The sequence below is a fragment of the Octodon degus genome, unplaced genomic scaffold (genome assembly GCF_000260255.1).
Source record: "Octodon degus isolate 3935 unplaced genomic scaffold, OctDeg1.0 scaffold00090, whole genome shotgun sequence".
In the NCBI taxonomy this organism is placed as follows: domain Eukaryota; kingdom Metazoa; phylum Chordata; class Mammalia; order Rodentia; family Octodontidae; genus Octodon; species Octodon degus.
In genome coordinates this window covers 5,856,652-5,872,425 of record NW_004524666.1, presented here as the reverse complement: position 1 = coordinate 5,872,425, position 15,774 = coordinate 5,856,652, and the positions used below count along the sequence as shown (strand labels likewise).

The 15,774-nt window shown below is 37.9% G+C and overlaps 1 protein-coding gene across 1 annotated transcript in view; it reads right to left on the bottom strand.

The window, feature by feature from the left end:
- Positions 1–5,542: 5,542 nt before the first annotated feature.
- Qrsl1 (glutaminyl-tRNA synthase (glutamine-hydrolyzing)-like 1) overlaps positions 5,543–15,774 on the bottom strand; it is a 45,080-nt gene continuing 34,848 nt past the window's right edge. Inside the window, exons 10-11 of the mRNA XM_012516061.2 lie at positions 10,369–10,574; positions 5,543–5,805 (exon numbers count right to left, since the gene is read on the bottom strand). Of these exons, the coding sequence (XP_012371515.1) occupies positions 5,585–5,805; positions 10,369–10,574 (427 nt within the window). The 3' untranslated portion in view covers positions 5,543–5,584. The remainder of the gene's footprint in view (positions 5,806–10,368; positions 10,575–15,774) is intronic.

Below are 15,774 nucleotides of genomic sequence, written 5' to 3'. Positions count from 1 at the left end.
AAAAAAAAAAAAAAAAAAAAAAAAAAAATCAGAAGCTGACATCTTGCATTTCCCTAATAATCTTTTAACCCAAGGTAGATTACCTTCATATAAAATTCTAGAATAAGCAAAACTGAATTGTTTTTGGGAAAAAAGCCCAGAAGAGTGGTTTCCCCTGGAAGGGCGGAGCGGAGGAAATGTGCTGGGTGATGGAAACCATCTATGTCTGATAGTGTTTAGGTCACACGGCCAGTGCATCTGGCTGTGTGTACATTTCACATAAAAATCATAAACAAATGCCAAATTTAATGATAGGCATTTTATCACATTAATTAAGGGAAATGTACTCAGGGGCTGGGGGTTCGATCCCCTGGCTTGCCGTGCCAGCCCTGACCCCGGGGGCACACTGAGATAGCAATTCAGACTGGGTGTGGTGGCACCCAGAAGGGTGAATGGATGAAAAATTCTCCATGAATTTTCATGGAGAAATACAGTCATTTTCTTAGAAAATAATTTGCATGTAATTTTAAAAGATACAGATTTTCCTACATACTTGTCGATAAAATGTTGCTGCTAGAGTATAAGAATATCCTAGGTTACTGTAAGTCTTCAAACTCTGAAGGGTTAATGGATGAACAGAGGTGACAAGTACATGATAAAGCAAATATTGTAAAATATCAATGGCAGAACATACATGGTGGGTATGTGGGTGGTCACTGACCTCTGAATTTTTGAATAACTCATAAGGGAAAAAAGGAAGCCATATGAAGACTTTATTTTCTATTGACTCTTAAAACTCCATCTCAATTGCTTCTTTTCCCTGTTAGGGATTTCCATTAGTTATAGAATTCATCTTCAGCCTCACCAATTGTTCTTACTTTCCCTTTTTACCAAAGATAATGGCAGTCATCTAGGTGTGAACATTTCCCAGGATAAAAAATTATTCTTCTTGCCCTTCCTTTTTATCCTCTAATCCAATAAATATCTGAATTCTTATTTTCACTTTATATTTTTTTTAAAAAAATATGTATTAGCACTGCCTTAATTCTGCACCAGTTATCTGCACACTAGTGGCCATCTTCATGGAGAAATGCAGTCATTTTCTAAGAAAATAATTTGCATGTAATTTTAAAAGATACAGATTTTCCTACATGCTTGTCGATAAAATGTTGCTGCTAGAGTATAAGAATATCCTAGGTTACTGTAAGTCTTCAAACTCTGAATTCCAGTTTAACTTCCCTTCGGTATGCTAATTAATGACTTAAACTAGTTTTGGATAATTGACATGCAAACACTTGTCACACACACACACACACACACACACACACACACACGTCTACAGATACTTGGTCCTATTAAGTGATCTATGCCAAAATTGTCAGGTATTATTTTGGAAGATATCTGCCACCAAGTCTATCACATTATTCATTTACCTTCAGGCCTACTTTACAACTAATTTATCTTGGGAGGCTCACCAAGGAATGAAATTGCTTACAATTAGATTCCCCATGGGTGCTTCATTAACTTCTTTTCCCTGATGGATAGACTGATGGGCTATTGGTAACATCTACCTTAAAATTCTCCCTTGTTAAAGTAATTGCACCTGAGATACAGTATTTGGAAGCCTCAATTATCTGTCCGTATGTTGGAATGGAACTGCTCTTTATGAGGAAGAATTTAGCTCTGTCAAAAATACTTTCACCCCAGTGAAATGGGCAGTGGCCATTGTAGTAGAACTTTCATTCTTAAAGGGGCCTGTCACACCTGCTCTGCACTTGATTGTCACAGTGCAAGGGCCTTTGAAGACCCCAGGTTTCTGAACAGCCATGGGAAGTTTGAAACATGCAACCCACGAGTTCTTATAGATGTTATAAACTTCATCTTCAGAGTTGCCAGATCATCAGGAAGGTGTATGACTGGCCTACAGAGTAAGCTTTTAGTAAATTAAAATTTGGCCATATGCCATTAGCTTACCATATCTTCAATTCATGATTGCATGCATTTATTTATACCTAAAAATTATTGAGTGCCTATTCTATCAGGCATCATGTTCTCAGTGAATTACTTAAGTCTAATCCTACTCCACAGAGGCAGTATTATTCTTAGTTTATAGATCAGGATAGTGAAACTCAAATTATACAGCTTGTAAATGGCAGTAATAGGATTCAAACCCGGGTTTGCCTGATTATTCAGTCTGGCAGTCTTACCACCCTGGGAAAGCTGCTGGGGAATTTCCCACTACTTCACACACTATACTGCCCTAAGCAACTGTAAACATACCTCAGTGTACATTTTTGTCTTTAATCTTAGTCCTGGTTTTATTTTTATCCTTCACTCTCACTTTTATTGTCACTTTAGTAATGTCTTCAAATGTTTACTTTTAAAATTTTATAATATGTTTTAAATAACCTGCCTAAAATCTTTTTGGGTTTATGTTCCACTGAAGTACAAAGAAAGAATAAACTCTAAAATTCTGTAGTTAATACTTCTACTAAATGTTGGTTGGGTTGTTTTCATATTATGCTTTTATTAAACTGTTAGGTTTCTGTTAGTGTTTAAACAGTTTAATTATGAAATAATGAAAGAAAGCCTATTTGGAAGTTCTGCTGATGCTTTTATTTATTTTTTATTTTATTTATTTATTTATGTGTGTGTGTGTGTGTGTGTGTGTGTGTGGCCAGCTCAGCCCACCAGGGGGCGGGGCTGGCTGGCATATGGTGCTGGGGGATTGAACCGTGGTCCCTGTGCTTTAGCTAAGCTTGTTCTAAGTAGGTGCTTTAGACCACTGAGCCATCTCACCAGCCCTTCTGCTGATGCTTTTAAACACAGTGAATAAACTGTACCTTGGTCTTGCACTCCAGGCTAACACACATTTTGTCCTGGTATTGCTAATTACATGTCCAAGGAAATGGGAGCAAGGTTTCAGTTAAGGAATGAATGTTCATCAGAAATGTAATTTGAAATTGCATTATTTTGCCCCCTTGCTTTATGTGCACAGGGTTTGTGGACATCTTGCTGAGATCAACCAGTACCATCTCTCTTTCACTGTTCTTTGGTTAACATCCTGAAAACATTTGTTTACTTTAGAAGGTAAACAGGTTTTCTTTAAAAGGTACTTTAAAAGGTACAGGTTTTCTTCCTAGTAGAGATGACTTTTCGTCATTTTTTGAAGCCCTTGTTGTGTCATGTGGCATTTTCTAGAGGGCGCATGTTCTTCATTGTTCACAGAGGACCTGTGGTCAAAGAGCCGTTCAAAAGGAACATTCTGCCTCCCTGGTTTCAAGTGGTTTTCTCGGTGAAGTCAAGTGTGGGCCAGCATGCAACAGCGGTTTTCCCACTTGCTTCTCTGGTTCTGGGTGGTGTCAGGGTGCCAGGTTTCGTGATGGCATAACATCTTTTCACCTGACATGCTTTTATTGTTGACTAATTTTTGTCCTTTTGTTTGGTTCACTGGCTGAGTCTTACAAGAAAAACAGCTTACACTGGTAGGCGCCTTTGACTTCCAGAAGTACTGTGTTGCCAACAATCTCAGCAGTTAATTAGCTGAGGCACAGAAAATATTTGTCATTTAAGTTCCAAGACTTGGCAAAAAAATGAGATTTAGATTTCAGATAAAAATGGAGGGGAAAGAAATACAAATTAGGGGGTCATCTCATGCTAGTTATTATTCTGAGAATAGTAAATGCTGGACTTCTGTTTTCAGAAGTCATTAACACCGCTCAAGTTAGAGATGGTAACAAGAGTAAACTTTTGAAAAACTTTCATTTCAAATTATGCATACATAAAAGATTGGGATTTCTTCTTGCTTTTTACATCAGCTTCTTCATGGTTTCCTCATGTTACGTAGTGTCTCTGGATAGCGGACAGAATGGTTCAGGACCTCAGACACCAACTCCCTCAGATGTTAAGTTCCTTCCTTGTGGCGGCAGAGGTTTGCACATACCCTATACACACCTTCCTGTACACTTTTTTTTCTTAAGTTCAAAAATTATTTTTTTTGCAAGGTTGACATACTCTAATTTTTTTTTTGTACAATCACCTCTAGATTACAGTATCTAATACCTAACATCACTTCATGTGAATGCATTCAGCTTATTTCTCAGCACAAGGCAAAGCTTTTAAGTTTAGCTTTTCAGAACTTTCTGGAATTTTTAAATTTTCTCTCTTTTTTTTGGAGTCCTTTTGTTCTGTATTTGGCTGTACCTGCAGTTGTGGAAGGCCAACTGCCATGTCATTTCCTCTTTTATGTACCTCTCTAGGGGATCTGGAGTCCGTGTCTCTGAGAGCCTAGCACAGTAGGCCTTTATGGAGTCAGCCCGTCCTTAGGGTGGGAGGACCCCAGGGAGGATGAACTATCAATGGGGAGCTGGGAGTTCTGCGCTGCTGCGGAGCACTGACTTACCTTGCAAGCCCTTGGGTTCAAGCCTTAGCACTGAAACTAAGTTTTTAAGGAATAAAACCATAGAATAAATCCAAAGAAAAGCAGGATGGAGACAGTGCAATGGCACATGTGTGTAATCCCAGTTAATTGGGAGGCTGTGGCGGCAGGACTGAGAATTCAAAACCAGCCCTGGCTATTTAAAAGGCCCCGTCTCAGGAAAAAGGCCTGAAGGGATGGCAATTTATTAATGAATAATAGGCAGGTTAATCCTCCCACCAAAACATTCCACAGGTCCAGCCTCTTACTACTTTGATTTGTGGTATGAGGAAATGAACCCAAAGGTTCTCTACCAGTGAGCCACATCCCAGCTCTTTTTTACTTTTAAAATTTGGAGACAGTCTCACTAAGCTGCCCTGGTTCAGGTCTCTTTGGGGTCGGTCAAAAGGCCCAAATAAAGAAATTTATAGACAGATGGGAGGTTAAGGAAAGCATAAGGAAAAGAATCTGGTAAGGAGGAACTTGCCTTGGGCCTCATATTTTTGGCTTCCTTCCTGTCTGCAAGTTTTTTAGATTGTGGTTCTTCTGGCTCCTTCCAGGTGTGGGTACTAAGAGGAAAGGGGAAGCGAAGTCCTCACAGTCACTTTGGCTCAAGTTTTAGAGTACCTGCACTTGGGGTTCTCCCTGCAGAGCGGGACCTCCAGACCTATGGGAATCTGGGCCCTGCGGCGCTGTACTTCCTCCCAGGCCCAGCCCTCTTCTACCTGCTTTGCTCAATGTTCCTGAAAGCTGCTCAACTGCTTTTGTGTATTTTTAACATTCCATGCACAGGCTCCTCATGACAAGCTACCCGCCTGGGCTACATAACTTATCTCTGGGAGAACAGTTCTTGTTTTTGTAAGTGCTTTAGTTATAAAGATGTAAAAGTTTTTCCAAAGCTGATACTTATTGTAAGTTCTTTTAATGAACACTTTTGAATTGCATTGCTTCTTAGGAACATGCTTTTATATGTATTACAGTACAGATCCTGTACCTCGCACATAGCAGCTGTTTAATAAATGCTGATGGTTTGTAACTTGTCAACTGTACCACAGGACTCTAAGAAAGGGAACCCAAGGAATGAGTCTATCGACAAGGAACCCTACTACAAGAATTGCACAGTATCATTTGACACTTGAGAGTACAGAAGCTTTAAAAATCATTTTAATTTTCATGATACACCTATCACTACTGTTTTACAGAAACAGAAGGTAACGTTTCATTTTCAAAGACTGATGAACAATCATCCATGAGTCCCTGAAGCTGAAGAACAGGAAACTGCACTTGTTTTTCAAACCATTTGGCAACTGTGAGAAGTTTCTGGTCGCAAAATGCATGTCCGATGAACTGTAGCCCTATTGGCAGCCCCTGGGTTGAGAGGGCTGCCGGCATGCTCACAGCTGGCAACCCTGAGGAAAAGAGAGAAACCCATCAGTTGATCAATTCTCCATCCTAAGAAGCTCAGATCTATTCTACTTTTCAATGCTAACAAATAAAGGCAGAGTAAGATTTTTTGTTTTTGGCAAGTGCAAGGGCCTGGTGACTTCAATCCCCGGTTTCGCAAAAAAAAAAAAAAAAAAAAAAAAATTTTTTGTTTTGCTTTGTTTTGTTTTGAGACAGGGTCTCACTCTGCAGTTCAGTCTGGCTTTGAATTTATGGCAGTCCTCCTGCCTCAGTCTCCAGAGTGCTGGAATTATATGTATGCCCCTTCACATCAGCCCCAGAATAAGGCTTTAAAAAAAACAACAGAAATATTACATTATATAGTCTATGTGTTTCATCCATATTCTATTCCCTTAACAATGTACCTCAGAAATCACTAGGTGTAAAATCTGAAGCTTTGAAACTGCTAAAAGAAAATGGGACATACACTTGAAACTGTATCTATGGGCAAAAGCTTCCTGAACAGGACTATAATAGCACAGGAAATAAATCAAGAATCAAAAGATAGGACATTAAATTGACAGGCTTCTGCACAGAAAGTGAAACAACAGAACAAAGACAGCCCATAGACAGAATAAGAAAATCTTTGCAGCTAATCTTCCAACAGAATTCTAATATCTAGACTATATCAAGAACTCAAGAACTTAAGATCAAAAAATTAAATAGTCCAATTAACAAATTGGTAAGTGAACTGGATACAGATTCTGCCCCAAAGATCTACCAGAAGCTAGTAACTATTGAAAAATGCTCAACATCTTTGGCCAGTAGGGAAGTGCAAATCAAAGCCACACTTTGAGATCCCATGTTGTCCCAGTTAGAATAGGTGTCTTTAAGAATGCAAAAAAAAAAAAAAAAAAAATGCTAATGAGGGTTTGAGGAAAAGGGGATTCTACACTGCTGGCAGGAATGTAAATTAATATAGGCATTGTGGACATCAGTATGGCATTTTCTAAAAACTTTAAAACTAGGTTTGATCCAACTATACTACTCCTTGGCACAAACCTGAAGGAATTAAAGTCAGCATTCCATAGGGACACCTGCTCACTCAGGTTTACTGTGATACAATTCACAGAGCCAAGATACAAAATCAACCTAGGTGCCCATGAGCAGATGAATGGATCAGGAAAACATGGTATATATTCACAATGGAATATTAGCCATAATGAAGAACAAAATTTTGTTATATGAAGAAAAGTGGATGGATCTGGGGATCATCATATTGAGTGAAATAAGCCAACACGCAGAGAGACAAATATTGTGTGTTCTCCCTAATATGTGAAATCTAAAAACAATAACATAAAAGTCAAAGGGAAGCTATTATTAGACAACAAGAGGGGAATAGAGAAGGAGGGAGTATAAGGAAGGGAATGGATATGATTAAAATATACATTTTCGGGGGCCTGCCCCTTAGATCAGTTCTTCAAGTGACTGCTTCAACAAAGCAGTCAGGCTCAGGTTGCTGTGGTTCGATCCCCACAACTTAAGCCAGCCAAACCTGCCCTGAAGGCATTTGGAACAAAATAAAATAAAATAAAAATAAAAATAAAATTAAATTAAAATAAAAAATAAAATAAAAAATGTTCAAATCCTTTTATAAAATTAATAGGCATTAATAATAAAAGGAAATCAGTTTTCAATTCAGAGACCTTCACTCTTTTTTTATAACTGTGTTGAGTTATAAATACAGAAAAGGGAGTTATGCATAAAGAATTTAGTATTAATCACTAAGGACTCCATTATCTGGTTTTACCATAATTTATTCAAGTTGTTTTCTATTGTTAGACATTTTGGTTGACAGTGCATTGATACACAATATCTATATATCTTGTTTTTCTACACTTGAAAGTTTTTTAGATGTAGAGGGATAGCTTTATCAAAGGATAAATGCATACCTAATTCAAAATTCTCCAGTTTGAAATCCCATCAGAAAAACAAGTGTTTCTTTTCTTATGGTTTGCTAACAGGATGTGTTCTGAATGTTTGTCAATCCATTAGTTAAGAAACTAGCTTAAGACTCTTTGAATTCCAGTTTTTAAATGCGTTAACCTGGGGTACTTTTGATTCCAGGTTTGGAAGAGAGAAAGTACAAGATTCCAAGATATCTTGTTATGTCACAAAACAAATTTTTAAAAATTAAAATGGAGGGGCCAGGGAGATGGCTCAGTGGAACAAGCACTTTCCTGACAAGCACAAGGGCCTGAGTTCAATCCTCGGTTCCACCAAAAACCCCCCAAAAATCAAAACAGATATAAAGCATACAGGCAACCTGAAGGGATTCCTATTGGCTATATCTGGAATAATTTGAGTGCTGAAAACAATAATGACAATAATTGCTTTTAACAGATCCAATTTTTAATCTGGGTGTGGTGGTGCACACCTGCAATGCCAACACATGGGAAGCTTAGGCATTGCTGCAAGTTCAAGGTCAGCCTGGGCTACCTATTGAGTTCAAAACTAGCCTAAATACATGGTGAGAACGTGCCTCAAAAACCAAACCAAGACAAAGAACCAATTAAACAAACAAAATAGAACAAATTCTTTTGAAACAGAGAAAGTTCTTATTTACAGAAGGGTGTTAGCTAGAATGGAATGTTGAAATTAGAGAAATCTACATTTTATAATACTCCAGGTAAGGATCATCAATGGATGCTGAAATTGACCTCAACATTATCAGGGAATAAAATATTCACATAGTTTCAGCATCACTCCATAAGTTACTTACACATGAGAAAAGGAAAATGTGCTTCTAAAAGAAAAATGTGAAAAAAAATTGGCAGTTATTTCTTTAAGTCATTAATTTAGTTTTCAAAAGTAGGATAAAATGCTATTTACTGTTTCCTGGCATGAAGTGTATGTGGTGTATCTGTCAAAAATGTTTAACTCAATCCAATTATGAGGAAATAATTAGACAAATCCAGCCTATGAACAGGATATCCTACAACTGGATGGAACTCTTTTTTTTTTTTTTTTTGCAGAACCGGGGATTGAATTCAGGCCCTTGCGCTTTTCAGACAAGCGCTTATTCTGCTGAGCCATCTCCCTGGCCCCATGGAACTCTTTTTTAAAAAAACAGTAAAAGAAAAAAATTTAAAAGGTAGGAGATTTCTCATTATAGACCAAGCAGGACAGAAGAGCACAACTTTTTGAACTGCCAAACATAGTAACTGTTAAACCAATAATACTGTTAAACCAGAACTTGATACCTAGCAAATACCAAACCAAAAACTTAAGAAAAAAAATATTATAAAGAAAAGAGTCATCAAGATATTTTCATAAAGTAGGAGGAAAAAATTTGCTGCCAGCAGGATGATGTGAAAACAAACAAACAAAAACTAAAGGAAATGCTATTTACAGAAAAGAAAAAAGAATGGATCTTGGTATTTCTGGAAAAATAAACACAGAAAACAAAAGTATAGGCAAATATAATAGAATTTTTTTCTTTTTTGTTTGATGCGGCTCTCAAATAACAAAAGCACAAGACATAGTGCTATATTGCTATTATTTTTTTGGCGGAACCGGAGATTGAACTCAGGCCCTTGTGCTTGCCAGGCAAGAGGTTATTCTCCTGAGCCATCTCCCCAGCCCCAAGACATAGTGTTTTAGATTTTAAAAGATACTAAAAAGTAGGATATGTGGGGGGACAAAACAACTTATAAAAGATACTTTAAATTTAAATTTTATTTATTTTTTGCGATACTAGGGATTGAACTCAGGACCCTGCACTTGCCAGGCAAGCACTTATTCTACTGAGCCATCTCCCCAGCCCAAAAGATACTTTTAGAACAGTTGAAAAAATTTGAATATGGTACACAGTCACATTATTTCCAAAGTAATAATAAATATGTCCTTAGTGATCAATACTAAATTCTTTAGGCATCAAATGTCATGGCATGTGACATTTTCAAATGATTCAGCTAACAAGGTGGTGTGTGTCTGGAGAGAGGAAGAGGGTTAGAAGTGAAGCAAAATGTTAACAAGGCCAAATCTACATGAAAAGTCTCTCAATATTCATTATTTATTTCAGTGTTTCTGGTTTAAACTTTTTTCTTTGCTTTTTGTTTTTTGAGACAGGGTCTCATTTTATAGTTTAGGCTGGCTTCACATTCATAGCAATCCTCCTGCCTCAGCCTCAGGAGTGCTAGAGTTACAGGCATGCACTACCACGTCCAGCTAAACATTCTTGAAATAAAATTTAAAAATACTATTACCTGTACTGGTTCAGAATATAGGTGTGTATGTATGTAAGAGGCGAAAGGCAAGTATACACACACACACACTCGTTACTTTTTCAGAAAGAGAGGTTATGACCATTAGGGAAACATCCATCTAGAACCTAAATCAAGAGTCAGTGAACTGCCTAAGAATTTTTTTTTTTTTTTTTTTTTTTTTTAGTGGTACCAAGGATCGAACTCAGGACTCTATGTTTGCTGGGCAAGCACTTTTTCCACTGAGCTATCTCCCCGGCCCCTAAGCTATCTCCCTGACCCAAGAATTTTAAGAAAGCCAGAACATCCATTAGTGATTGTCACCTGCCATATTGACTGCCTGGGTAAAAATATCATCTTGGGCACTTCGTGTTCTGTTATCTTCTTTGATAAACTCCAAGAATGGTACCGCTTCACTCAAGGTAGTGGGGGTCAACAAGATGTCCACTCCAGAGTTAAAAACATTCACAAAGTCATTTGCAATGAGGCGCCTCACTTTCTGGGCTTTGATGAAATAATTTTCATAGTTTCTGTGGGGGAAAAAAGAGGTATTTTGAGATCTTTTCCTATTTTGCTTCAAATCAATTCTTTTATGGTAGACATATTAAAGAACCACTAGCTTCTCAGCTTTTATGACACACACACTACAAGGATTCTTTCTTTTGCAATGCTAGGGATTAAAGCCAGGGCCTTGTACATACTGGTAGGAGGTCAGTCACTGAGCTAAATCCCCAGCTCTTTTTATTCTCAGACAGGGTCTCAGTAAGTTGCTCTACAAGTATGGACTGCTATGCTCAGAACAAGAGTCTTAATAACATATAAAAGCCAGGTGTGATGGCACATGCTTATAATTCTAGCACTCAGGAGGCTGAAGTAGAAAGGTCACCCTGAACTCAAGGCTGGCCTGGGCTACACGAGTGAGTTCAAGGCCAGCCTATACTACATGGTGAGACCCTGTCTCAAAACCCAAACCACATCATACAAAAATGAACTGTGTTCAACTAGGATGTCATTTTTTTTTTGAGTTTCATTTTTTAAATTTATTATTAGGATGTCATTTTGAACGTCTGTATATCTGGCATTTAATCAGAATTCACTACTAGACACAATTCTAGACACATTCACAAGATATTAATACTTCCAGGGACATCTCTAAACAGAACATACATTTTCAGGTGAGGAAATCAGGTGCATAGCAATTAAATAACTTTCTGCAAGTTATAAAAGCAGACAGCAGGACAGAGAATAACACAGGCCGCTAGAGCCTCACCCAATCTTCTATTCTTTCATCTGTGGTATAATGACAACTAAATTACTATTAGGATTTGGAGGCTCTAACAAATTTCTCACATGGACTGAATTACACACTAAGAAATACTCCACAAACAGAGAGTGGAAAAGCACACAGCATTTTCAGGTCTGCAGCTTAGGACCAGCTCAGCTCCGGGGTGGAGATGGAAACTGGGGAGCAATGCTTACCTCACCAAACGGCTAAGCGAAAAATACACGGATATAAAAATGGGCACAGGGTGGAACGCAAGGAAAAGGAAGGAAAAAAGTTTCCAATTTTCTATAGCAGGTTAGAGAAGGCTGGCAAAAGATTTAACTATTCTAAATCTGTGTCCTCAACTATAGAAATACAATAACTCAGTTACACTGGGGCTGAATGAAATGAGGTCAAATCTGAAATCTTTTTATGCCCTAAGCGGAGCTCTATGGATGCCAGATATCCTCTCTATCACTGACTTCTGAGTCCAGCGAGACATGGATGCTGGCATCACATACACTGTATACAACACAAATGAGAGTTGACCATTTGGGTTGGAGGGTTACTTCAGTGGTACAGCACTCGCCTAGCATGTGCAAGACCCTGGGTTCAAACCTCAGCGCGTGCGCGCGTGCACACACACACACACACACACACACACACATTGTATTAATAGCGTTCCCTAAACCTAAATTTTATAAAACTTATGTTTTCTATGTAATTTTTCTTGCTTTAAATATGATTCAAAGTAGAATTTCTGCTTCCACATACAATGAAGCAATGGGGATAAGATTTATTCTGCCTTCTTAGCCAGAATACTAGAAGATAAAAGAAAGCATAAAAAGTGAAAACAGAAGAGATAAGAAAACTAACTTGGAATATCTAGATGACAAAATACATGACTAAAAAATACATTGGCTAGACCCAACAGCATTTTGAGAGTAGGACAAAAGATCGGTGATTCTAAGGTCAGTAATGGAAACTACCTAAAAGGAAGCAGACAGAGAGGAAAAAAAAAGAATGGAAAATCTGTGAGCTGTGAGACAGATTATCACAGATGGGATCCTGGAGGAGAGGGAAAAGTGATAAAAAAATTTTCCAACCTTGATTAAAAGATGCTAAGCCCATGATCCCAAAAGGTCAAAGAACTCCTAAGCAAAAGAAATATGTAGAAAAGTACACCAACACAGCTTAAATTGCCAAAAACCAAAGCTAAAGTATACAGGAACAAGATAAGAAACACAATATATGCACTTCTAGAAACTATGCAGAAGAGAAGACAGCGGAATACAACCTTTAATGTACTGAAGGAAAATGCTATTAACCTAGAATTCCATATACACAATACCTTTCAAAATTAAAGGCAAAAATTTTTATATGAAAACAAAAGCTGAAAGAATTCACTACTATATATTCACTAAGATATAACAGAGGAAGTTCTTCAGTCAGAAAGAAAATAATATATGGAAATCTGGATCTGTACAACAAAGAACCAGAATAGTATATATGTAGGTAAAATATAATGCTCCCTTTTTCTTTATTTTTCTTTAATATGGCCAGTAAATACATGAAAAAATGTTCAACTTCTCTCAATATCAGAGAAATGCAAATTAAAGCAATACTGAGATTCCATCCTACTCTAAAAAAAATGGCTATCATCAAGAAATCAAATTACAAATACTGTAAGGTTGCAGAGGGAGAAGGAATGTAAATAAGGATGACTATTTTGGAAATTAGTATGGAAATTTCTCAAAGACCTAGAACTAATATTCTATTTAACCCAGCCACTACTGTTTTTAGATAACTTTCTGAAAGAGTTAAAGACATCATCTAGCAGTGATACATACATACCCTTGCTTATAGCAGTACAGCTCGTAATAGCTAAATCTTGGAAGTGGTCTATGTGTCCATCAACAGATGAATGGATAAAGACAATGTCTGTATACACAGTGGGATTCTATTCTACTATAAAGAAGCATAAACTGGAGTCACTTGTAGGAAAATGGATGCACCTGGAGACCATAATGTTAAGTGAGGTAAATCAGACACACATGCTTAACTGTTGCATGAGATCTCTTATATGAGAGACCGAAAGTAGAGGGGGGCTGCCCCTTGGCTCAGTTCTTTAAGTGGCTGCTTCAACAAAGCAGTCAGGCTCAGGTTGCTGTGGTTCCATCCCCACAACTCAAGCCAGCCAAACCTGCTCTGAGGGAATTGGAAGCAAAAAAAAAAAAAAAAAAAAAAAAAAAAAATCCTTCAAAGTATAAGTAATTTAAAGAGTAAGACAAAAGATAAGGATATAAGTAATTTAAAGAGTAAGACAAAAGATAAGGATATAAGTAATTTAAAGAGTAAGACAAAAGATAAGGATATAAGTAATTTAAAGAGTAAGACAAAAGATAAGGATATCCGACCAACCCCAGGCCCTGCGAGTGTGGGGGAGAGCTTCTGCTCTGTCCTGCACCCGCCCACCATTCCAAGCCCAGGCCCTCCGCATGATAGAGGCCTTTCCCCGCGTTCTCCAGACCTCCCCTGCCTGGCCAGACCCAGCACAGTCCACCCTCTGAGTGAGAACTTCCACCGAGCTCTTGGGAGTCCTGCAGACCCACCAAAACACAACACTGGTGAGTGTGTGGGAGAGCTTCTGGGCTCTCTCTCACCCCTGCTCCTTATACCCCTCCAGACCCACCCCAGACCTGGCATACAGGCTTGAGGTAAAACCCTGCAGCTAAAGTCCCTGCAGTGAGACTAGGGTCAAAACTACACAGCTAATCCAGGAACAGAACATCTTACCAGAAGTGTACAGCAGGCCCACCTCCAAGGGCAACAACAGGAAGGAGCTGAGCATAGTAACCAAACCCAAGCCAGGCACAACTGCATGAACTAGAACTTGGTATATCAGTACCTGAATTTCATTAAGTGGTAAGGACATAATTGCACCAAAGCTCCACACCAAAGGCCAGAGGTCAGTGTTAAACAAAATGATAAAGACAAGGAGCAAAATGCAATCTCAGGCGTCAAGCCCACCCATAACAAGTGCAGAAGACACGAACTCGGCTGAAATAAATGAATCAATAGCATCGGAAGTAAATAAACAACAGCAGAAAGATATAGAGGAACTCAGAGTAGAATTAATTTATGGAATAAAGAAAAAAAGAAAACTCTGAATTTATAGCAGCTGAACTTTAAGAATCAAATGCAGAAACATATGGAGGAAACACAATGCCCACCCAGAACAAATGCAGTGGACACTAGCTTAGCTGAAATATATAAATTAGTAGCGTTGGAAGTAAATAAGCAACTGCAGAAAGGTTTAAAGGAACTCAAAACAGAATTACTGTCTGAACTGAAAAAAGAAAACTCTAAATTTATAGCACTTGAACTAAAGAATCAAATACAGAAACAAAGAGGAAACCCAATCCGTAAAAAACTCTGCAGTAAAAGAATTAATAACTGCTTCTAAAGAAGACATTGATTAAAAAATACAGGAAATTTAAAAAATGATGGATTCCTTGAATGAGCAATACAGGAAAGAATTAGATCGCATGAAGCAGAGTCAAAGAGATGTAGAAGAACTTAAAATCTCAATCACAAGTCTGAAAAACTGTTTGATCAAAAGTGAAGATAAGAGTTTCAGATCTTGAAGACACTGGTGCAGCTAGTGAAAAGGTAAGAAAAGGTCTTTTAAAAACAACTAGGATGCAGGAAAAAATAATTCATCACCTGTAAGATGAAGCAAAAATGAACAATGTGAGGCTAATAGGCATCAGTGAGAAAGGAGTCAATACAAATGATATAAAAAGAATATGGGCAGAAGTAATAGCAGAAAACTTACCAAATATGAGGAAACAATCTGATACTCAGCTAACCGAAGCATACGGAACTCCAAATAATTTCAACCCAATTAAAAACACACCGAGACACATAATAGTCAAGATCCCAGAAATCCAACACAAGAATATCATACTGAAAGTCGCTAGAGAAAAGAAGCAGATCACATTCAAAGGAAAACCCATCAGAATTACAGCCGACTTCTCTTCACAAACCACGAAGGCAAGAGGAGCATGGAGCAGAATACTTCAAGGCCTCTATGAAAACAAATTCCAACCTAGACTACTATACCCTGCAAAACTCTCTTTCAAGTTTGATGGAGAAGTGAAATACTTTCATGGCAAAGAACAACTAAAGAGTTTCATGATGGCAAAACCAACCCTACACAGACTACTGAAAGATGTTCTAGAGAGGAACCAAAATGATCAGAACTCCACCAAAGAGAACAGAAGAAACCCACTAAATAGGACAAACAAACACAGGAGAAAAGCAGTTAAAAAACAGCATTGAAATAACATGTCAATCGTAAGTCAACACATCTCAATTATACCCATCAATGTAAACGGACTCAATTCACCAACTAAGAGAAATAGATTGGCTCAGTGGATTAGGAAACAAAACCCAACAATATG